This window comes from Anomaloglossus baeobatrachus, chromosome 1 (genome assembly GCF_048569485.1).
Source record: "Anomaloglossus baeobatrachus isolate aAnoBae1 chromosome 1, aAnoBae1.hap1, whole genome shotgun sequence".
Taxonomy (NCBI): domain Eukaryota; kingdom Metazoa; phylum Chordata; class Amphibia; order Anura; family Aromobatidae; genus Anomaloglossus; species Anomaloglossus baeobatrachus.
Genome location: NC_134353.1, coordinates 333,271,387 through 333,297,179, shown reverse-complemented (window position 1 = coordinate 333,297,179; position 25,793 = coordinate 333,271,387). Strand labels below are relative to the sequence as shown.

The following is a 25,793-nucleotide window of genomic DNA, read 5'->3' as shown; positions in this document are numbered from 1 at the left end:
TCCTCCTATCAGGAAATTCCTTATTGTTACTAGGTAGATTAGACTGTATGAAGTTTGTCCCTATGTTCCTCCCTTAGTTGGCTTCTGTATAGAAAGCTCCTCCCTTCTCCTTCAGTTTAGTCTAGAAAGGAACCATTGCTGAACACATGTCTACAACCCTGTACAGATTATTCCTTTTCACCTGCCTTTACTTTGTACTTAATACAAGATTCTTGAAGAAAACTACAGCGTTTCTCCATGTCTTCCTACAAGTCATCATTGGGCTGAGTTAGAACTATCTGTTGATGCTTTGAAGAGTGAGTACAATCATACAGTTATCTAAGGGACTGATAATTAGAGCGGTTGGGATTCACAGCTTCTAGGAAGAGACAGAATAGTTACTATTGGGATACAACGTGAAGACCAGATTCAAATGAGCATATTTTCGATCCCCGTGCTGCCTATGAATAAATAACGGAAAGCACTTGGACCAATGTTATTCAATGGGGCAGTACAGCTGTCCAATTTTTTTCACTAGGAGATATAAAATTCTGGCACACGTGGAATTATGTAGAAATAACGTTTTATTTTACAGTAATGTCTGCAAATAGTCACACCGTCAGATTTGCCAACGTTTCGGCTCTTATATTCCGAGCCTTCGTCAGGGCAAAATGGATCCTGAGGTGGACAATGAGACACTTGCAGGAAGATTTTCTAAAACAAAAATAAATGCCTTGGAAATTGGAACAAGGAAGTGGCAGGATTAGTGCCAGGACTGCAGTGAGTCTATCCTGAAGTTAGTGAGTGGGGTGGCGGCGCTTTTGGTGAGCAGCAGGGTGCCTGGAAGAGGAGAAACTCTGGTGTGTAAGCTGAACGACGGCTGACGGTGTGACTATTTGCAGAAACTGTAATATAAAATGTTATTTCTACATAAATCCATGTATGCCAGAATTTTATATCTCCTATTATTAAATTATTTTTCTGAGCACCGATCTGCCTATGGTTGAAGCAGAGCTCTATCCATTTACAATTTTTTTCACTGACAGAATCTGTGTGTGAAAAAAAATCACAGCATGCTTGATTTTCCTACGGAAATTGGATGAGACCCATTCAAGTCTATGGGTGTGAGTAAGAAAATGGATGCCACAGTATAGCATCCGATTTTTATGGCTACATTGAAATTATGTAAAATAGGAAACTGTATATAGTCCAGTAAATGGCTGTACTGCTAATATAAAAAAAAACAGATTGCACATGGACATCAAACTGATGACAACAATCTGATCTATATATATATTTGCCTTATTCTGTCTGTCTGTGTGTCTGTCTTGCTCCAAAATGACGTCATTACAGTGACAACCATCGCATTGGCTGCTCGGCCCCGCCCCGCCCCCACACACATTGGCCGCTTGGCTTGGCCCCGCCCCCCGCACACATTGGCCGCTCGGCCCCGCCCCCCGCACACATTGGGCACCTATACACCTCCCCCCCAGGACTACTCCACCTATTAGACACCTCCCCACCAGGACTACTCCTCCTATTATACTCCTCTCCCCCCAGGACTACTCCTATTATATGCCTCTCCTCCCAAGACTACTCTTCCTATTATACTCCTCTCCCCCCAAGACTACTCCTCCTATTATACTCCTCTCCCCCAGGACTACCCCTCCTATTATACTCCTCTCCTCTCAGGACTACTCCTCCTATTAGACTCCTCTCCCCCCAGAACTACTACTCCTATTAGACACCTCTCCCCCCAGGACTACTCTTCCTATTAGACTCCTCTCCCCCAGGACTACTACTCCTATTATACTCCTCTCCCCCCAGGACTACGCCTCCTATTATCTTCCTCTCCCCCCCCCACCCCAAGACTACTCCTCCTATTATACTCCTCTCCCCCCGGAATACTCCTCCTATTATACTCCTCTCACCCCAGGACTACTCCTCCTATTATATTCCTCCCCCCTCAGGACTCCTCCTCCTATTATACTCCTCTTCCCCAGGACTACTCCTCCTATTATACTCCTCTCCCCCCAGGACTACTCCTGATATTATACTCCTCTCCCCCCAGGACTACTCCTCCTATTATACTCCTCTCCCCCCAGGACTACTCCTCCTATTATACTCCTCTCCCCCCAGGACCACTCCTCCTATTATACTCCTCTCTGCCCAGGACTACTCCTCCTATTAGACTCCTCAACTCCAGGACTACTCCTCCTATTATACTTCTCTCCCCCAGCACTACTCCTCCTATTATACTCCTCTCCCCCCAGGACTACTCCTCCTATTATACTCCTCTCTCCCCAGGACTACTCCTCCTATTATATTCTTCCTATTATACTCCTCTCTGAGGGGTGCGCAGCATGGGTGATGGAGCACGATGGGGGGTACGCAGCATGAAGGATGAAGCACGATAGGGGTGTGCAGCATGGGGTATGGAGCATGATGGGGGTACGCAGCATGGCGGATGGAGCACAATAGGGGTGCGCAGCATGGGGGATGGAGCACGATAGGGGGTGCACAGCATGGGGGATGGAGCACGATGGGGGTGCACACCTCCCCCCAAAACACACACACACCGCCACACACGCACCGCACAACACACCACACACACACTGGGAACCACAAACACTGCCCTACACAGACACGCTCACATACAGACAACACCACACACACAACACCCAACACACAAATACCGCGGCACACACAAATATACGCACACACCGCGCAACACACACACAGTGCACAAAACATACCTCCCCCCAAAACACACACACGCACCCCACACACACACACCCACACAAACCGTGCAACACACACAGCAGCTCACACACACAATGCTGCAGACACACGGCGCTCCACAAACAACGCAACACTCACAACGCAACACACAAACAACACCACTCTCACACACCCCCACTCCCTAGACAACACTCAGAACATTTACAGCGCCCTAAACAAACACTTGGCAACTACACACAACAACATCTATATATATATATATATATATATATATATATATATATATATATATATATATATATATATATATATATAACAAAAATCATACATTAACTACACAGTAAATTCTAGAATACCCGATGCGTTACAATCGGGCCACCATCTAGTTTTTTATAATGTTGTGTGGCCCTAGGGTAATAGAAACACATTGTACTCAGAGGATCACAGTTAGAGGCAGTATCATTATAACTCAGAACCCACCAATGATGGATGTGCATTGTGACATGGTCAGGTGTGTCAGGGCTGCTTCGAGGTTTCCAACATTGATATATAAAGAATGGTAATGTATTTTTTCCCAAAGTTACAAAGACCCCCAGGGAACCCCTATCGTATTCTTGCAATGCAGATATGAACAGTCTTAGTAATAACTTTGCAAACCCATACTGAAAAATGACAATCTACATTTTCATATAATTGGTGTATTCTACTATGTTCAGTAACTACAGCTTAAATGCATGTTATTAGGGTTAGTGCTATGGATGGCACATTATGATACTTTGGGAACAATAAGCCTGTGTTTATTCAATATCTCAACATCTATTAGACACAATGCTCGCAGAGTTGGAACGCTCGATCATCTAAAAGGTTCCTGGAAAATCTTTTTCACTCAACGTCAGTTGTGTCTCATTAAAATTAGTGGGTTATTTCTTTGTGTTAATTGTAGTTGAGTGTTTTTTAGTTGTACTAAAGTTTCAACATAGTTTATATAAGTGAATGTTTAATGGTTTGTATACCACAAATACATTTCCACAGTTGTCATATGTCATGTGCTGCCAAAGAACATGGTTGTCTTTAACTCTATCAAATTTTGAGGCATTTATGGCAAATTATGTGAGTCATCTTGTCACCAGATAAATGTATGAATAATACTGACAAGGTGGGTGAAAATGTAGCGTCCCTGAGCCCCTCAGGGCACTACAGGGAACTACATCCTCTTTGGGATGCAGAACCTACACTCTGGGACCTGGAGTACCAGTGCCGATTCCACCAAAGCACAACCAAAATCCTAGTTCTCCACTCCACACCGGGCATAGAGGGTTAACCATGGAAGGGCATGGTCGCCATGGGAACGAATCCCTGTGTATAGCCAGCCTAGTGGGAGGGGTCAGCAGTCCGTCAGTGAGGAGTCTAGAGAGTGTAGCACACAGGAGTGTGCGGACGTGCCTGAGCTGGGTCCGTGTAACAGTGACCCTGGGGGCACAGGAGAGAGGTCGCCAGGACGAGTACCGGAGATACTGCTGGGACCGGAGCACAAATGGGGCACAGGACCGTAGGTCAAGCACAAGTTTTATACTGTTTGGCAAATACCTGCCCAGTGAGGACACCTTCACGGACTTCACCGAACCAAACAATCCGGGGACATCAGCAGTAAACTAGGATCGGGGTTCGGACACTTACCTCCCCGCAGGGTCCGCACTGCCCGCCGTACGGAGGAGACTGTACCCCAAAGGGACAGTCGGGACCCCCAAACGCTCCACGCTACGGGGAATCAATCTACAGAGAGTGCCGGGGACAGAGCAACCTGGGTCACTACATTGGCACTGATACTCCTGGGACCTGAACCAGCAACCCTTGGGTCCACAGTGAGTAGAGACTGTTAAAGCTAACCTGGTGTGGTCTCCGTTATTACCCCTTATCATCTCCCAGGCACTGCCCTACCTGCGGAGGGCCTAACAACATTGCTGCAATCACCATCAGCTCTGGTAGTACCCACATTCAGCAGCGGCAATTCTCCATCTTTAACTGCAACCCACAGGTGGCGTCACATGACATTAACTCTAATCTCCTCTGTACATACTCCCATTACCAAAAGGGGCCCAGGGCACGGGACTGGTCAACGGCCACCAGAGTGACATTCCCATCTGCAACCGCCTGGGACCGAGTACCCCATATCCCTGGGTGCAACAACCCCTTTTTCTGGCGTCATGAACATGATATGGACAAGGCCTGTTAACACAGGTGACGTGTGCCTTAAGAACTGTATTTAATAGACTGTTTGTGTAAAGACTGTCGCCATCTTGAATGCTGAAAAATTTGCTGCGCCATCACTGTGGCCAAAAGAGCGCGAAAAGCTGACCCTGCCCCTGGGAGTGGCAACATGCAGAAACAAAACTAATTACAGGAAGCCGGAAGGGCGCTGGCAGAATGCACCCTGGCATGCGGAAGCGACACCAGCTCTGCAGCACTAAGGCAGCCAACCTGAAAAAGAAAGGATGTCTGTCCCTCCAGCCCGCGGAACCCTGCCCTGGTTTGAAGCAGAGCTGGATCTTCTGTATCTCCGGATGCGGCTGCAAATGATCCAGCAGATCGAGGACTGACGCAGGGAGATGATGGGGATAGTGGCGGCGGTGCGGACCCAAGCAGAACGGGTCCTGCACGAGGAGTGGCACCAGGAGTCGGTAAGCGAGGCATCATCCTCAGCCCCACTAGCCCCCACGGTCGTGGAACTGTGACGCCCTAGAAAAACCAGGTAGTCACAGGTAGGCCCCTGCACAACACCGTTCCCTCATTAGGAAACACATAGCCAACCATTAAACCCTAGTCACCCCCCTTAGGGAAAGATAGACACACCAGTGGGCGTGACCAGGCGGTTGGAACACGCCCACCCAGGGGTCCAGACAGCCCGGGACGGGAAAAAGAGCAGATCAGTGCAGAGTTCAGTTTGGAGAGGAGCGTGGGCTGGAGCTAGGGGTAGCTCTAGCAGTCAAGTCCAAGTTGAACAGTGCCAGGGTGGTAGCCCTGGTGCCTTGGCTAGGAGGCAGACGGTGGTCTCCGTCAACAGGAGACGGGAAGACGGCTCGGTGGAACCGAGGTGGACTGGGCCAGGGTTGGAGCCCGCCGGTACAGACACAGGGAACCGACCCGGAAACCGTAGCAGAAAGGGGGGTACTTGGACCCAGAAAGCCAGGAACTAGAACCTACTGGAACTGGTTAATTAACCGATTGAGGCCAGGACTAGAGGTCCGTTCCCACCCAAAGTCCCTTATAGAAGACAACAGCCTACTGATTAGGGATAAGAGGTCACCGCCAAGGCCCATAGATCCCACGGGCCAGTGTCTGCGGGCACGGCTCCTTAGGCCGCATCCAGCCGGGAGCGGACTCCTACATTTCAAACTGGGAAGTCTTTTCTACTTAAACAGTGCAGGAAAAGGATAGAGACCACCAGCCGGGTGGGGGATCCCGAACACAACTGCGGCACCGGCCACCACCACCTTGGTTTACCAGAGATTTGTGTGTGTTACTAGTCGTGAGTACACCAGCACCACCTGCGGTCGTCATTCCCCCGCATCAGAGACATCGGGTCCCGGTGTCACCATCCCTACCCACGGAGGGGTTAACATCTTGCTGCACAACATCTCCCCCGGGTGCCCTGTAACAGCAGCGGTGGTGCCCCACCTCACCACACCGTGGGTGGCGTCACAAACTTATTACGGCCTAGCCCGTACATCTACGTCCCCCATTTTATTCGGCATGTCCGCGAGATCCCCGGGTCTGGAGACCCTCAAGCCACCACCCCTGAAGTTCCGGGCCCAAGCAGCAACCGGCTGCTGGCACGGGGGTGGCACAGAACCAGCAACACCCAACCCTACTGACCCACCGGTAACACCGGATCCTCCCATCGCGGTCAGCCCAGACCGGGCCGCGGCACCTACGTCCACGGCCAGACCAGGCAGCAACGCCACTGTCCACGACCAGACCGCACTTGGCTAGGCTGTGGAACACAGCCCTGGGAGACCCGATGACCACAAGAGAAGGCTTCGGTGACCAGTCTGACCTGGAGCCCGCTAACGGTGATCCGGATGCGGGTTATCCAGGTTCAGGGAGCATCAGGTTCGAGAGGGAGTCCGATATGGCTGCTGTGGCACAGAGGGCTGGCGTGAGTGAGGAGGCCTGCCAAACCATCATCCGGCAGCTGAACCAGGAGTGACAGTCTCGGGCTGCCAAGAAAAGGCAAGTGGTCGCCCGCGACTTGCAGAAAAAGCAAAGCCTGCGCCAAAACACCTGGAGTGCCCATGGGGTCCGGTACCAGGGCACCGTTGATAAATTTGACCAGCATAAAGGGTGGGGATTTATAAGGAGCCTGGTATGCACGCTGGCATCTTTGTATCCCGCAGGGATGTGCTAGACCATCTGACACATGGACATCCGGATCGTGACCTGCACCTGTGTGACGCGGTTACGTTCACCAGGCATCATGGAGAGAAGGGCTGGTATGCACTTGATGTACAGAAGATCCGTGACCTGTCCCAGCCAACTCCTCCTATTCTCCCACCATTTTCAAGGTCCTCCATGCTGTGGTAGCAGAACCAGGCTACCCCAGCATTTACAAGGTTAATAATGTTGAAATGCTATGTGTACACTTGTTATTTCTGCTAAAAATCTGCAAAATGTTTTCAACATGTTTACCTAATCTGAGAAGTTTGAAAATTTTGAATTATTCCGGAAAAGTAACCTGATTAACCTGTTTCATAAAGTTAATTTAAATATGGACCACAACTTCAGGACTGGCAGCAGCCAACACGAACTTGTGTTGTTGTAAATAGTTGCCCCCAGTGTGCCTTCCAGAGTAATCCCAATTTGCACCATCAGGACATTCATGCCACCACAAAGGAGAAGAAGGTTGGAGGAAAGGTCTGGGATAGAGAAGGAGAGAGAAGACCCAGACGTGGTCACTAAAGGGACCGGTGACCTGCCTCCTTGAAGTGTTTTGGGGAACCAGGACCTTTTTGGGTGGTGGGTTGATGGGGGAATACCCATTGCAATGTTCAAGAAAAAGTACCTCCCCTGTGTGGGAAGAAAATTATAAAGAGTGTTAACCATTTAACGTTTACCATTTTTCTTTGCGGTTATAATAAAAACTCTATCTCGCTTACAGCCCGAAGACGTGCTGTGTTTAACCAAGGGGGAATGTAGCGCCCCTGAGCCCCTCAGGGCACTACAGAGAACTGCATCCTCTTGGGGATGCAGGACCTACCCTCTGGGACCTGGAGTAGCAGTGCTGATTCCACCAAAGCACAACCAAAATCTTAGTTCTCCACTCCACACTGGGCATAGAGGGTTAACCATGGAAGGGGATGGTCGCCATGGGAACAAATCCCTGGGTATAGCCAGCCTGGTGGGAAGGGTTAGCAGTCAGTCAGTGAGGAGTCTAGAGAGTGTAGCACACAAGAGAGGTGCCTGAGCTAGATCCGTGTAACGGTGACCGCGGGGGCACAGGGGAGAGGTCGCCAGGACGGGTACCGGAGGTACTGCTGAGACCGGAGCACAAACGGGACACAGAGCCCTAGGTCAAGCGCAAGTTTTATACTGTTTGGCAAATACTGCCTGGTGAGGACACCTTCACGGACTTCACTGAACCAAATAATCCGGGGGCATCAGCAGTAGACTAGGATCGGGGTTTGGACACTTACCTCCCCGCAGAGTCCGCACTGCCCGCCGTACAGAGGAGACTGTACCCCAAAGGGACAATCGGGGTCCCCAAACGCTCCACGCTACGGGGACTCAATCTACAGAGAGTGCCGGGGAAAAAGCAACCTAGGTCACTATATTGGCACTGATACTCCTGGGACCTGAACCAGCAACCCCATAGTCCATAGTGAGTAGAGACTGTTAAAGACAACCTGGTGTGGTCTCCGTTATTGCCCCCGTTATATCTCCCAGGCCCTACCTGCGGAGGGCCTAACAAAATTGCTGCAATCAATACCAGCTCTGGGAATACCCACATTCAGCAGCGGCGGTTCTCAATCTTTAACCACAACCCGCAGGTGGCGTCACATGACATTAACTCTAATCTCCCCTGTAAATATTCCAACTACCAAAAGAGGCCCCGGGCACGAGACCGGGCAATGGCCACCAGAGTGACATTCCCATCTGCAACAGCCCGGGACCGAGTACCCCATATCCCTGGGCGCTACAAACATACTGTTAAGTATTGCCATATGTGCCATGTAAGTACCTAGGAAAGAATATGGTTCAGTTTTGGTTAGTTTGGGTAGCCTGGAGCCACCTTACCAGATACTTTACAGTATTAGTGAAAAATGAAGGTGGTAGTTAAAGGGGTTTTGGGAAACCTCTCTCCTCCAGCTGCAGTTTGTTTTAAGAAAAGCAAACTGTGCTTTCCGCATGCTCCCTGTGTCCAGTGCTATGTCTCCACCGCTGCTTGTTATATCGTCACATCAACAGCACTACAGCCAGCAGCTAAGCTATGCTGGAGGGCTCGGCACAACTTGCTCAGAACAGCTGAGCTCACTGATTGGCCTCCATGATGTCAATGTGACGTCGATATTGCAGCAGAAAAATAGAGACACTGGGAGCAATGGCAGAGACTCATCAGTGGCCCCAGGGTGGGTATCTGAAGAATAGTCCTTACCTCCTCCAAGTGAAGGCCCAAACATAGGTCAAATTGGAGGAGTCCCCGTTTCTGTTTTGTAGTCAGGCTTGTCTATGCACATGCTTGCTATTAATTAAAGAGGTTCTCCACTACTTTAACATTGATGATCTATCTTTAGGATAGATCATCAATGTCTGATCGGCTGGAGTCTGACACCCAGCACCCATGTCGATAAGCTGTTTTCAATATTGGCTGCAGCAGGCACTGGGAAATGCTCAGTTCCGGAGCTGCCCCATTTTCTGATGGTGGCCGTGACCGGGTATTAAACATCCACCTCCAATTGATTTGATTGGGAGGCGGATGTGCAGTACCTGGCCACGGCCGTTATCTGTTGACAGAGCAGCTTCAAAACTGAGCATTTCTAGCCACCTGCTGCCGTCACTGGCACCGAGGACAGCTGATCAGCGGGGGTGCGGTCTGTTGAACCCCACCCTTTGACACATTGATGACCTATCCTAAGGATATGCTATCAATGTAAAAGTAGTGCACAACCTCTTTAAGGTATGCTTCTTTCTCAACCTCTAATCTTGCAATAATTACATTATCTAGTATCATAAGGCTATGTGCCCACGTTGCGTTTTTTCATGCGTTTCTGCAGCGTTTTGAACTACTCCTTTTTAGTGCCAAAATGCATGCGTTTTGATTTCCCAGCAAAGTCTATGAGAAACGGATTTCTTGTGCCCAACATGCTGTTAAAAACGCTGCGTTTAATTTGCATAAATTTGGGTCAAAAACTCAGCATTTAAAGAAGCAGCATGTCAATTGTTTTTGCCATTTGAGGTGCGTTTTGCTAACATTGAAGTCAATGAGAAATGTCAGAAACCAAGAAACATCAAAATTCCTGCGTTTTACCAGCTTTTTAGGTGCAGAAAACATGCGTTTTGGAGTACCTAAACGCATGCTTTTTGCACATCAAAATAATAATTTCATATGTCCCTTTACACACATAGTCCGACAATTAAAACATAGAAACATATCTATTTATTGCTATTTTTGTGATAAATATCATATTACCGCTAAGATTTTAATAAATATATCTATTTCCATTATTTATCTACAAAATATAGATTTGATTCTTTCTTTTTTTTCCCTTTTTTCATTTTGTTTGACTTTTTAAACTTTATTTAGCAGTGTCTTTATGTTCAAAACGCATCTGTCAAAACGCAATGGAAAAGCAGGTAAAAAGCGCTAAAAACGCATCAAAAACGCGGTAAATACGCATGCATTTTTAGCGCTATTTTGTGGTCAAAAGCAACTTTGGCTAAATCAATTACTGCAAGAGGATGCGTTTACAAATGCAAGGACCTCAACGCAACGTGGGCACATAGCCTAATACAGGCAGAAGGTAGGATACAACCGAATATGACTATGTCATTCAAAACCACCAGGGCAGATCAATTAATGGACATTAGATATGAAGCTATTGAAATTCAGTAATGAGTTAGTGTCTCACTTTACTTCTATTTAATAAAATGCAGAAACACACAAAGAATTAGTAAAATTCGAAAAATAAATTACAAGGAATATTTATTGTCCAGAGGTGTATTTTGATCCTTGAAATCAGAATTTGTATATGGTGAAGTTTTTGTGTCTGTGTATAGAAAACAAGAGCAAATCAACACTGTGGACAACACGGAAGTGACATACATTATGTCTTCGCTGGACAAAGTGCTTCCTTCAGAAGGACACAATAAGTAGAGCAATAACCCTTCACGTGCCAGCAGACAATATGTTTTAGGCACTTCATAATACAGTGGCACGCAGTTATAGCAACATAAAAACATGGCCGTACAGGCTCTTCATTGGCACATTCTTCGCAGTCGTTGGGCTGTAGTTACTATAGTGTCTCGGCCAGATTCTTCTTTCCAAAGTTGTATCTAAAAGGCCAATTTTAACAATCTTAAACTAGTCACTTGATGTAAACTCCAAAAACAAAATCAACATAATATGTCGTCTTTCTCGGGACATAAGATTTAGTTACATTTCTTTACAAGATACAAAACAAAAGGCATTTTCTACAGCAGAATAAAGGTTAGCATATATACAAAACTTACAAAAATGGATTTTATAAATAGCAATCATTTCAAGGCATTAAGGTATGTGGCAAAATGGAAACCATAAGTTAGGAGTCATGTACTGTCTTCTTGTTCCATCCATTAGTCACTGAGGGAGATTGATTATTCCCAGTAGCACTTATCAATTGTAGTATAAGGATTAGGCACAGACGGAAAGTACAAGCGTGGTGTGCCCTTCATCAGGATAGGATGTCTGCACCAAATGCTTTCTTTCTTGGCATTTCTGCCATAAGCAGTCTAAATGTTGTGTCAATGGCTTGACTGTAACACCATAGGAGTTTCACTAACACCTTACTCTACTGACGTCTTCTGTCTGATTTTTAAGGTACCATTATAGAGATGTGATCATTGGTGGAAGCATTTTTGCATTTCCCAAAGACAACAAAGGCACTTTTCTATTGACCATGAAATCTCTAGGTAAACTTTCTAGCAGGCAACTAAGTTGCTCGTGACTAAGTTTAATCTTATCATCCAGCTCCCTCTGTTCAATAAGAAGGGCTGCTTTTATTTTCACAAATTGCTGGTAGTCCTGAAATTGTTCGCCGCTGAGGTAGTTTCCCAAAATGTCCGTCACCAGTTTCTCACGACGATCCAAGTTCTCCTTGAGTTCTCGAGCGTCTTCAAGCTGTCCACTTAGTTGCTTTTTCTTTTCATTACAGGTATTCTATAAATAAATAATAATAATAATAATAATTCTGCAATTTATTTTCAATAATTGTATTAGAATTGTTGAAAGTTCAACATGAAATCTATCATATTATATTACATCTATAGTTTCTGTGAAGTTATTAATTCCTTACTAGGAGATAGATGACTATAGATAAAGATCAAATGTTCATTTGTGTCCTTAATTCACATGCTTGGACAATGTTTGCATATCCACTTTCTGTAATGTTGGGTTATTGACTATATTTTTTAAGCGCTACTGCATTAACAATGATTTTAGCATAGCTATAATAGTATCATTGTCTATGACAAGCTTTTGATTGCACAACTACTTCAGATTGGAAGAAGGGTTTTTCATAACTACGCTACTGATGACCTATGCTTAGGATAGGTCATTATTGGTGATGGGCAAGCGTGCTCTCCAATGCTCATTGCTCGATCGAGCTTTAAACATCTGAGTTTCAAAATGCTTGTCTCCCGTTGACTTCCAGTATACTTGGTAATTTGAGTTCCGCTTGAAAACCCAATCAAGTAACGAGCATGCTTGCCCATCACTAGTCAATAATATCAGATTGATGGGGGTCTGACATCCGACACCTACTGATCAGCTGTTATCGTATTGGGCAGCTGTCGGGTGTAATGAACAGACCTAAGAGCACAGCTCCGTACAATGTTTAGCGACCACTCTCGGTCTATTAAAATGAATAGGAGCTGAGCTTCATTTCTTGGAAGCAGTGGAAGCAGCCAGTGAATGCAGCTGTGCTGTTAGCTCTGTTCAGTATTTATATCTGACTCCTGCTTGAGCTGATAATAGTTGACCAACCTAACTGATATTGGTGACTTACCTTAATGAGGTTGTCCAGAACTTCAACATCGATTCCCTATTGTTAGGACAGGTCATCAATGTCTGATTGGTGGGGGTGCAACATGTGATGAGCTGTTCCTGCTGCCATTATCGCCTGGAACTACTCAACACAGCTCCATCAACTGTATAGTGGCCATGGCTAGGTACTGCATATCTGCCTTATTCAGAACACTAGGGGTGGATGTGCAGTACCTGGCAGCGGCCACTATTCCATCAATAGAGCTGTGCTATGCAGCTCTACAACTGAGTAGTTATGGTTGGTGGTTGCACCAAGAACAGCTAATCAGCATAGGTGTTGGGTGTTGCACTCCCATGATCAGACATTGATGACCTATCCTAATGATAGGTCATCAATGTTAATGTCCTGGACAACTCATTTAAGGATAAGTCATCAATATAATTAACCTGAACAACCCCTATAAAGGGTTATGGTTCTCTCTAGTGACTGAGAGCAACCAGCATGTATGGCTGAGCTGAGGTCAGATGACTATTAATGTATTTTAGAGAATTTATTAATAAAATAAATTGGATTAATTTAAAATTAAAATGTTGTTCAAGGCTTGACGCTCAAGCAGTAGCTAGTGTATAAAGACCCATCTGCTTCTTGTAAATTAAAAATCTATTAATAAAATGTAAATTCTGGAGATCAACTAAAATTCAAAATATTGTATATTACGGCAAGTAATGAGATTTTCTTGGTAATTTACCCAAGAGTTTTTGACTAGCGAAGCTGACATAAAATTACATCCAACCCAAGTTTTTCAATCTCTATCAGATAATTAAACAAAGATAAGGCATAGTATAGCATTTACCCGTTCTTCAGCACTGGTGTTTTCTCCAAATGTGCTGAGTACATTCTCCACCTTGGCCAGGCGCCCTGAGAGAGACAGCAGAAGATTGACCACTTTGTCCAGGTCTCCAATGAACATCTTATACTTGTCAAACTCGTTGGGTTTGCAGAGTTTCTCTATCAGAACTTCCATCTCTTCTCCAAGGCTGTTGTTGAGCTTTACATCTACGAGAAGACTTTCTTTGGCATGCTTCAAACTCTCCAGTTTATGATTAATGTTAGCAATTAGTTTAGCCTGTGAATAAAAGGAAAATATTCCTCATATCAAGATGCTTTTTATGACCTTCAAAGCTACAAGACATACAAAAAAAACAATGCCTTATGATATAATCACCAGATATTAAAGTTAATTAATTTTTTTGTTTCCAACTGGGTAAAATGTAATAAAATGGTGACAATGGCACAATACATTTGGCAAATCTACCTAGGCATGTCACACACATTTCTCTTCTCATAGCTGCCATATATATATACACATCAATGCTTTGCAAGAAAAAATGGTGTACACAGTTTTATACACTGCTCAAAAAACTACAGTGAACACCGAAACAACACAATGTAACTACAAGTCAATCACACTTCTGTGAAATCAACCTGTCCAGTTATGAAGCAACATTAATTGTGAATCAATTTTTCCTGCTGTTGTGCAAATGGTGCAAAGAACAAGTGGAAATCATATGCAATTAGCAAGATATCCCCTATGAATGATGGTTCTGTAGGTGGTGACCACAGATTGTTTCTCCGTTCTCATCCTTTTTGGCTGTTGTTTTGGTCACTTTTGCATTTTGTCATTGCTCTCACCCCTAGATGTAGCATGAGATGGACTCTACAACCCACAGAAGTTGCTCAGGTAATGTAGTTCATCCAGGATGGCATATCAATGTGAGCTGTGGCAAGAAGGTTTGCTGTGTCTGTCAGCACAGTGTCCAGAGCATGGAGCAAATACCAGGAGACAGGCCAGTACACCATGAGATGTGGAGGGGCCGTAGGGGGGCAACAACCCAGTAGCAGGACCGCTACCTCCCCCTTTGTTCAAGGAGGAACAGGAGGAGCACTGCCAGAGTCTTTCAAAAGGATTTCCAGCAGGCCACTAATATCCATGTGTCTGCTCAAACTGTCAGAAACAGACTCCATGAGGGTGGTATGAGAGCCCGACGTCCACATGCGGGTGTTGAACTTACAATCCAACACCGTGCAGGGCGATTGATATTTGCCAGTGAACACCAAGATTGGCATATTTGACATTGGCGCCCTGTGCTCTTCAGGGATGAGAGCAGGCTCACACTGAGCATATGTGCCGGATGTGACAGAGCCTGGAGATGTCATGGAGAACGTTCTGTTGCCTGCAACATCCTCTAGCATGACTGGTTTGGCAGTAGGTCAGTAATGGTGTGAAGTGCCAATCCTTTGGAAGGCCACACAGCCCTCCATGTGCTAGCCAGAGGCCAACTGACTGCGATAAGGTAACAGGATGAGATTCTCAGAACCATAGTGAGATCATTTGCAGGTGCAGTGGGCCCTGGATTTCTGCTAGGCCTCATGTGGGTCAAATGTGTCAGCAGTATATGCATGATGAAAACATTAATGCTATGGACTGACCTGCACATTCCCCAAACCAGAATCTAATAGAGCACATCATTTCTCATTCCATCCACCAACGCCACATTGCACCTCAGACTGTCCAGGAGTTGACTTATGCTTTAATTTAGGTCTGGAAGGAGCTTCCTTAGGAGAACATCCGCCGACTCATCAGGATCATGCCCAGGCATTGTAGGGAGGCAGGCCACCACACACACTACTGAACCTCATTTCATTGTCTTGAGGTATTTCCGCTAAAGTGGGATCAACCTGTATTTTCATTTTCAACTTTGACTTTGAATATCATTCCAAATCCAGACCTCCATGGGATATACTTTTCATTTACATTGATCATTTATGTTTTATTGTTCTCAACACATTCCTCTATGTAATGAATAAAGATTTGCAACTGGAATATTTCATTAATTGAGATCTAGGATGTGGTATTTTAATGTTCCCTTTATTTTTTGAGCAGTGTATTTGGGCTTCAGCTTTTCAATTCATTAAGGTCTCAATCACACATCAGTATTTTTTCATCAGTGCTTATATACTAAAGCCAGTAGGGAAGTTACAGAGAAAAACTATAATTGAAAAATTAACACCTGTTATGAAATACTGATGTGTGAATGAGGCCAAAAAGGAATCTCTCACCAGGTTTGTGCTTAATAATCGGACAGCAGCTTGATGTAAGGGCAGAGAACTTGATTCCAGTGATATATCACTTACTGCACTGCTTGCTATACATTTTATAAAATAATTGTTTTAGTAGCAGGAAGTTATCACTAGAGGACTAGTAAGCCTGCTGCCAGGTACTGTAGTCCAATCTCACCCCATCACTAATTGGCACCTTCCTGTGTATACTGTGCATAGGCAGTAGCATGGATTGTACAGATGTGCAGCAAATAAAATAGTTTTTAATCAAAACTATACTACCCAGTAAAGTAAGTGATACATCGGTGGAATCAGGTTCTCTGCCCTTGCATCATGCCGCTCTCATATGAGGTTGCCAACAACCTGGTGACAGATTCCCTTTAACCCCTTCAGCCCCCAGCCTGTTTTCACCTTAAAGACCCGGCCATTTTTTGCAATTTTGACCAGTGTCACTTTGACAGGTTATAACTCTTGAACGCTTCAACGGATCCTGGCGATTCTCAGATTGTTTTTTCGTGACATATTGTACTTCATGTCAGTGGTAAATTTAAGCCGATATGTTTTGCGTTTATTTGTGAAAATTTCGGAAATTTGGCGAAAATTTTGAAAATTTAGCGATTTTCAAAATTTTATGTCCATAAATCTGTGAGATATGTCACACAAAATAGTTACTAAATAACATTTCCCACATGTCTTCTTTACACCAGCGCAATTTTTGAAAAAAAAAAAATTCCGTTAGGAAGTTAGAAGGGTTCAAAGTTCATCACCAATCTCTCATTTTTCCAACAAAATTTGCAAAAATACTTTTTTTAGGTACCACATCACATTTGGAGTGATTTGAGAAACCTAGGCGACAGAAAATACCCAAAAGTGACCCCATTCTAAAATCTGCACCCCTCACTCTGCTCAAAACCACATCCAAGAAGTTTATTAACCCTTTAGGAGCTTCACAGCAACCAAAGCAATGTGGAAGGAAAAAATGAAAATTTTACTTTTTTAACACAAAAATGTTACTTTAGCCATACAAATTAGTATTTTCACAAGGGTATCAGGAAAAATGCATCATAAAATGTATCGTGCATTTTCTCCTGAGTACGCAGATACCTCATATGTGGTGGAAATCAAATGTTTGGGCGCACGGCGGGACTCGGAAGGCAAGGAGCGCCATTTGAATTTTTGAGTGCAAAATTAGCTGCACTCATTAGCGGACACCATGTCGGGTTTGAAGACTCCCTGAGGTGCCTAAACAATGGAGCTCCCCCATAAGTGACCCCATTTTGGAAACTAGAGCCCTCAAATATTTTTTCTAGATGTTTGATGTGCACTTTGAACCCCTGGGGGCTTCACAGAAGTTTATAACGTTGAGCCGTGAAAAGAAAAAAAAATTTTTTTACCACAAAACTGTTGCTTCAACCAGGTAGCTTTTTTTATCACAAGGGTATCAGGAAAAAATGCACCATAAAATGTATTGTGCATTTTCTCCTGAGTACGCAAATACCCCATATGTGGTGGAAATCAAATGTTTGGGCGCACGGCAGGACTCGGAATGCAAGGAGCGCCATTTCACAGCAAAATTGGTTGGAATTATTAGCAGACGCCATGTTGCGTTTGGAGACCCCCCTGAAGTGCCTAAACAATGGAGCTCCCCCACAATTGACCCCATTTTGGAAACTAGACCCCTCATGGAATTTATCTAGCTGTTTAGTGAGCACTTTGAACCCCTGGAGGCTTCACAAACGTTTGTAGTGTTCAGCCGTGAAAATATTTTATTCTTTTTTTTACCACAAAATTGTTTTTTCAAACAGGTAGCTTTTTTTTACACAAGGGTATCAGGAAAAAATGCACCATAAAATGTATTGTGCAATTTCTCCTGAGTACACAGGTACCTCATATGTGGTGGAAATCAATTGTTTGGGCGTACGGCGGGGCTCAGAAGAGAAGGAGCGCCATTTCACAGTAAAATTGATTGGAATTATTAGCAGACGCCATGTTTCATTTGGAGACCCCCCTGAGGTGCCTAAACAATGGAGCTCCCCCACATGTGATCCCATTTTGGAAACTAGACCCCCCCCATACAAGAAAAATTAGTTTGGCGAAATAAAAAATACAGACATCAGTAAAAAAAAAAAAAAATGAGCGCCTGCCACTAAGACCAGTGCCAAACGTGAGAGCAATGCACGAGTCTCGCATCGCATCATCCACTGCAGTCTGGAAGCGAGCAACTGCGCTGGATAATGCGATGCGAGAGGGCGGGGCGGCAGATGAGAAAGGGTGCAGCAGATGGAAAATAGTAAAGGGCGCAGCGGGTGGAGGAGCGGCAGAGGATGGGAAAGGGCGCAGCGGATGGATGATGGGAAATGGCGCAGCGGATGGATGGGAAATGGCGCAGCGGATGGAGGAGCGGCAGAGGATGGGAAAGGGCGCAGCGGATGATGATGGGAAATGGCGCAGCGGATGGATGGGAAATGGCGCAGCGGATGGAGGAGCGGCAGAGGATGGGGGGGGGAGGTGAGATGGGGATACCTACCTTACAGGATGGATCTAGGCAGCAGGATCACATCAGACAGAAGAGGCAGCAGATGAAGGAGGCAACAGATTGAGGAGTGTGAGAGGGGGCAGTAGATGAAGAGGATGGGAGAGAGCAGGCAGCAGATCGGGGAGGGGGGGGCAGAGTCTGATGGGAGAGAGAGATGGCACATGGAGGAGGGGGGGCCCCCGGGGGGAGGGTGGCTTGCAGCACATGTGGGGGGAGGGTAGCTTGCAGCACATGTGGGGGGAGGGTGACTTGCAGCACATGTGCTGCAAGCCAGCCACCCTCCCCCCACATGTGCTGCAAGCCAGCCACCCTCCCCTCACATGTGCTGCAAGCCACCCTCCCCCCACATGTGCTGCAAGCCACCCTCCCCCCACGTGGGGGGAGGGTGGCTTGCAGCACATGGAGGGATAGGAGGTGTGGCGATGGAGAAGGGGCAGCCGATGAAGGAGGCGGTGGCCGCCGATCGGGAACAGTGGGGGCCGATTCGGGGGCAGCAGCGGCTGAAAAAGGTGGGTGCGATGGCAGCGGGGACAGTGGCGAGCGTGGCGGCGGGGACAGCGGTGGATCGGGAGCGTGGCAGCAGGGACAGTGCCGAGCGTGGCGGCGGGGACAGCGGTGGATCGGGAGCGTGGCGTCGGGGACAGCGGTGGATCGGGAGCGTGGCGCCGGGGACTGTGGCGAGTGTGTGCTGCCGGGGACAGCGGTGGATCGGGAGCGTGGCGCCGGGGACACTGGCGAGCGTGGCGGCGGGGACAGCGGTGGATCGGGAGCATGGCGCCGGGGACAGTGGCGAGCGTGGCGGCGGGGACAGCGGTGGATCGGGAGCGGCGGCGGGGACAGCGGTGGATCGGGAGCATGGCGCCGGGGACAGTGGCGAGCGTGGCGGCGGGGACAGCGGTGGATCGGGAGCATGGCGCCGGGGACAGTGGCGAGCGTGGCGGCGGGGACAGCGGTGGATCGGGAGCGGCGGCGGGGACAGCGGTGGATCGGGAGCATGGCGCTGGGGACAGTGGCGAGCGTGGCGGCGGGGACAGCGGTGGATCGGGAGTGGCGGCGGGGACAGCGGTGGATCGGGAGCGTGGCGCCGGAGACAGCAGTGGATCGGGAGCGTGGCGCCGGGGACAGCGGTGGATCGGGAGCGTGGCACCGGGGACAGCGGTGGATCGGGAGCGTGGCGCCGGGGACAGTGGCGAGCGTGGCGGCGGGGACAGCGGTGGATCGGGAGCAGCGGCGGGGCGATCGGAGACAGCGGCGGGGACAGCGGTGGATCAGGAGCAGCGGCGGGGCGATCGGAGACAGCGGCGGGGCGATCGGGGACAGGGGCGGGCGGCGGGGGCAGCAACTTACCGCTCTCCTCGGCTTCCAGGGACGGTCACAGGCCGCAGATCCACAAGACCGGTCTCTCCAATCAGAGCTGGGGGCGGGTGAAGCATCGATCACCCAGCTCCAGCCAATGGCCAGTACTACAGCAGCACTGATCAGGGCTGGATTTCAATGGCTGGAACATTACAGTGACTGTAATTGGCTGAGCGGCGTTCGTCAGCCAATCACAGCCTCTGTAGGTTCGGGGAGGAGGCACCACCCCTCCTGAGGTCAGGCAGAGGTCCCCTCCTTCCCGAATCTACCGTTTAATTAAACAAATTTCACTCCCCGGGGCTCCGGGACCCCGATTTAGCCATGACGTACTGGGTACGTCATGGGTCGTTTAGCACCATGTCACCATGACGTACCCAGTACGTCAAAGGTCGTTAAGGGGTTAAGGATGCAGCTATATTGGGCCTTGAGGACACTACTACTTTATCTGGCAGTCATTGCATTTTGGAAACTTATACAAGCGTCATGGAAGAAAAATCTAAAACGCATGGTTGTCAGAATATAGTGGCACAAAAGAAAATGATTTTTTTTTCAGGCAGCATATTTATAGTACAACAATAATAAAACTTAAATAAAACTTTACAAATCCAGTATTGCTGTAATCGTACTGACCCACAGAAGGAAGTTCATACTTTATTTGTGCAGCATGTGAAAAGCAAAAAAAATAAGTTCAATTGTTTTTCTTTTCATTTCACCCCATAAACAGTTAATAAAATTTAGTTAAGTTAATTATGCCATTGACAAAATTTAGCTCATCCTGACAAAAAAAGCTGAATCCCTTCCCAATGAAGAATGTAATAATGCATCCTAGATCGGGTGCATAAATATGGAGTGCGCTCCATTTCGGGACCAGTCTCTAACAGCAGTGACAAGAGCTAGCAGATCGCTGCAGTTTAATCATTTAGACACCATTGTTACTTTCCGACAGTGGCATTTAAAGCCCGGTTGACATGCCAGGTGGCATCATGAGGTGCAAATGTGTTACCATGGAAGCCAAGGTCCTTCTGTAGGCTTCTCTTTAGTGATGAGTGAACGTGCTCGGGTCTGCTCGATACTAGATTGAGTATCATGGTGCTGGGCACGCTCAGTACTCGGCCGACTATTGCGGGTGCTCGAGCATCATGCATGTATGATGTATCCATGTATCGCGGATGTTTTTCAGCCACTAACCATGTGGAGATTGCCTGCCATACTCAGTAATCCCGTAGCCATGTTGGCTACTGGCATTACTGTGATTGGCTGCCCGCATCGCATCATCAGGTCTTATATATGAGACTTAAGCTGGTGTCACACACAGCGACAACGACAACGACGTCGCTGCTACGTCACCATTTTCTGTGACGTTGCAGCGACGTCCCGTCGCTGTCGCTGTGTGTGACATCCAGCAACGACCTGGCCCCTGCTGTGAGGTCGCCGGTCGTTGCTGAATGTCCAGCTTCATTTTTTGGTCGTCACTCTCCCGCTGTGACACACACATCGCTGTGTGTGACAGCGAGAGAGCGACGAAATGAAGCGAGCAGGAGCCGGCACTGGCAGCTGCGGTAAGCTGTAACCAGCGTAAACATCGGGTAACCAAGGGAAGACCTTTCCCTGGTTACCCGATGTTTACGCTGGTTACCAGCCTCCGCCGCTCTTGCTGCCAGTGCCGGCTCCTGCACTGTGACATGTGGCTGCAGTATGCATCGGGTAATTAACCCGATGTATACTGTAGCAAGGAGAGCAAGGAGCCAGCGCTAAGCAGTGCGCGCGGCTCCCTGCTCTCTGAACTGTGACATGTAGCTGCAGCACACATCGGGTTAATTAACCCGATGTGTGCTGCAGGAGAGCAAGGAGCCAGCGCTAAGCGCGGCTCCCTGCTCTCTGCACATGTAGCACAGCGACGTTATGATCGCTGCTTCTGCTGTGTTTGACAGCTAAGCAGCGATCATAACAGCGACTTACAAGGTCGCTGTTACGTCACCGAAAATGGTGACGTAACAGCGACGTCGTTGTCGCTGTCGTTTAGTGTGAACCCAGCTTTATACTGTATATGATGCTTGGCACACTGTCGTCTAGAAGCAGTTTAGGGAGATAAGATGTAGGAGGGAGCGCTTAGATTAGAGCAGGCATATAGGCAGGGTTGTGCATTTGCATCTTTTGGTGCCTTTCATGTGGCACTAAAGGGTATTTTTAGGCTGGTTTATTTAAATAAATGAATAATTTTAAAAACAGTGTAAAGCAGACAGCTGCGGGCTGGTACTATCAGACTGGGACGAGCCATGGTTATTTGGCCCTTCGCAGCCTGAAAATAGCAGCCCACAGACGCTCCAGAATTGGCACATCCATTAGTTGAGCTAATTTTGGGGATTTGCCTCTCCTCTTTCCAGTTGCCCTGGTTCGTTGGTGTTGATGTCAGCTGACACCAAGCCCAGGGGTTAGTAATGGAGAGGGTCTATCAGACACCCCTTTACTAACCCAGTAGGTGTAAAGTTAAAAAAACAAACACAGAAATTTACTTCAAGCTTGGAAAACCCCTTTCTGTTTTTTTCTATTTGGCATAATGCAGGGACAGAGAGCCTGATTCCAGGACGTGTTACTTATTCAGCAGCTTGCTGTAGTTTCAATGCAATCGGTGTTTTTTCATCAGGAGATTATCACTGCAAAGCTAGATGTCTCCGTTAAACAGTTGAACTAATCTGTGTAACCTGCATCCACCACAGATTAGCAGCTTGCTGACAATGTATAATGTACACAGGAAACTGCCAATCAGTGGTGTGGACGGGATTACACAGTTCAGCATTCATAACATTTCTATATCTATAGCAGAGAAAACAGAGATTTTAATCAAAATTGCACCAAGCAATCCAATCTGATGCATCACTAGAATCAAAGTATCTGTCCCTACATTATGCTGCTTTGCAGATTCAATAGCAGAGATGGGTTTCAAAGCCGCGCCAAAGACCACTGGATCATATCAGCTTAAGATTAATGTTTCTTTATTTCATGCACAGGTCAGGTCAAATATGCATGAAATAAAGAAACATTAATCTTAAGCTGATATGATCCAATGGTCTTTGGCGCGGCTTTGAAACCCATCTCTACTACTCTCTGTTATCTGCCTTATGGGGACCGCTGCCAGGACTTGGAGTTACATGCTGTTATAGGAGTTGTGACTTTCACAACCCCTTTTGGTGAGTAGGATTGCTCATTGCCTCACCCTATATATATTGGGGTAAGACCCTATTGCGCTTCTTTTTCCACAGCTTTTCTCCTATTCAGATTCAATAGTAAATACATGCTAGTAGATTCTATTTAAAGGGTTGCTACAGTACCCAAAATATCCTTCCTAAATATCTATCTTTACACCCTAACCATTTTGCTTTATTACACAATACCCTACTTTTATCCCATTTATCTAGCTAATCCCTAAATGTGTTGTTTTTTTTAGCTACACTCACTCCCCGCAGGACCTATTGCCCCACCTGGAACAGGACACCATCAGGGGGCAGCGCTGCAGTTACTTACTAGTTTCTTGCATCGCCGCCCCTTGAAGACGTCCTGCATCCATAATGATACATCTCATGGGAGATGTAAGTGCAGCGCCGACTCTCTGCTTTTATCTCTGCTGCAGCTTCTGTGAAGGATGTTTTCAGGCAGTTGAGATAAAAGCAGTGAGTGAGACCAGCACCACCCCACAGTTTCTATCACCGACCTCAAGTGAATCGTCATCGGGGGCACCTCTGAGAGGGTTGATAGATGTTGTGAGAGTGAGTGCAGCCCCAGCTTCCTTCGATGTCACAGTAAATGTAGTAAAATAAAAACACATATAGGGATTAACTAGATAGGGGGAAGTGTAGAGTGTTTAATAACTAAGCTAATTACAAAAATGGGTAGGATGTCAGAATACATATTTAGGAAGGACATTTTAGGTGTTGGATTAACCCTTCGAGTTGTGATCATGTAACTTGCTATCTTCCTAGTCATGTAGCCAGGTTCCTAGTTTTAGATTATATCAAAGTGTATAAAACATGATTCTTTAGTATGATACAAATGCCTATAATATGATTAATGCTAATTTATATTACACTGTAGCAGTAAGACATGAAGCATTTTATTATTCTAGAAAGTGTAAAGCCAGGGTATGGCACATAATTAGCGGCAGTACATAATAAACTGTGGGATCTGGATCTCTGCCATATTCAGAAAAAGACGTCAATCAATCTCTGCCCTTCAATGTTAACAGGGTCTGTAGTGCAAGCGCTATCTGTTAATGGCTGTGCTCCACATACCTGACCTACAACAGCTTGTTTTGTTTTAATTAATTAATACATTTTGCTAAGTTACCAAAAAGCCAGCAGACATGATGCTATTGTGGCCTCACAAAACAAGGGGGCTTTCAGTATCCAAACGAGTCCTCTCCTACTGGTTCCCCTCATAATGACTATGCCAGCGGCTTTCATACGCTAGCACAAGAACCATGCCAGTGTAATTACAGCAAGGCACTAATCACTTAGATCACTTTCTTCTTCTCCACTCACATGCAGATTGGCCTCATTTTTCAGATACTGCTTGATTTCGTTCTCTTCTGCTATATATATATATATATATATATATATACTGTATATGTGTGTATATATATATATATATATAAATAATGTATACATATATATATATATATATATATATATATATATATATATATATATATATTATATATTATATATATATAGATAGATATAGATATATAGATATGTATATATAAAATACACACACACACATAATTTAGGGTACAATTACTCCTACAAAAATGTACAAAAACAGAGAGGTAAATCATGTCTGGTGGACATATTTTAGATAGTTTGATTATCTTATATGAATGTATATAGCAGATTTCCAAGGTAAGAAGTACCAGGCATGTTGGATTTTACATGCCCCATCATTACAGCTGATAACAGGATTATTGCCCACAGAAATAAATGCGGTGGTGAAATGTAATAAATGGGAAAGAAAGGGGACAGAGCTATCATTGAGTTCCCATAGATGTGTACTGTGAACTGTTAAGGGTACTTTATACGCTGCGATATCGTTCGTGAATTATCGTCGGGGTCACGTTGTTTGTGACGCACATTCGGCGTCATTAACGATATCGCAGTGTGTGACAAGTATCAGTGACCTTAAACGATCGCAAAAGCGGTCAAAATCGTTTGCCGTGGAGAGGTCGTCCTGAAACCAAAAATCATTCTCTGCTTATTAGCGATGTTGTTCCTCATTCCTGCGGCAGCACACATCACTGTGTGTGACACCGCAGGAGCAAGGAACATCTCCTACCTGCCTCCACCGGCAATGCGGAAGGAAGGAGGTGGGCGAGATGGTACGTCTCGCTCATCTCCGCCCCTCCGCTTCTATTGGATGACTGCCGTGTGACATCGCTGTGACGCCGCACAAACCGCCCCCTTAGAAAGGAGGTGGATCGCCGGCCAGAGCGACGTCGCAGGGTAGGTAAGTCCATGTGATGGGTGTAAGCGAGGTTGTGCGCCAAGGGCAGCGATTTGCCCGTGCCGCACAACCGACGGGGGCGGGTACGATCGCTTGCGATCTCTCTAGCGAGATCGCAGCGTGTAAAGTACCCTTTACTTGCTTTGTAAATAAGGATTAGTGATGATCATTCAGAGTTTGTCGATGTCAAACTGCCTTTCTCGTCTGAGCTCATATGGAGTCTTACTAGGGAGTTTGTCAGTATGATCCCATCTATTGGTTTGAAAATATAATCCATATTATAAAATACACCTTATCAGAATTCAGCTTGGTCCAATGGATAGATATGGTAA

General features: G+C 46.3%; 1 protein-coding gene across 4 annotated transcripts in view; it reads right to left on the bottom strand.

Moving 5' to 3' along the window:
* Positions 1 to 10,901: 10,901 nt before the first annotated feature.
* The window catches only part of SHROOM3 (shroom family member 3), a 566,845-nt gene continuing 551,953 nt past the window's right edge, over positions 10,902 to 25,793 (bottom strand). For all 4 annotated transcript variants that reach the window (XM_075352056.1, XM_075352061.1, XM_075352076.1 and 1 more), the window contains 2 exons: positions 13,810 to 14,082; positions 10,902 to 12,130 (listed from right to left, as the gene is read on the bottom strand). In XM_075352056.1, the coding sequence (XP_075208171.1) occupies positions 11,798 to 12,130; positions 13,810 to 14,082 (606 nt within the window). In that variant the 3' untranslated portion in view covers positions 10,902 to 11,797. The remainder of the gene's footprint in view (positions 12,131 to 13,809; positions 14,083 to 25,793) is intronic.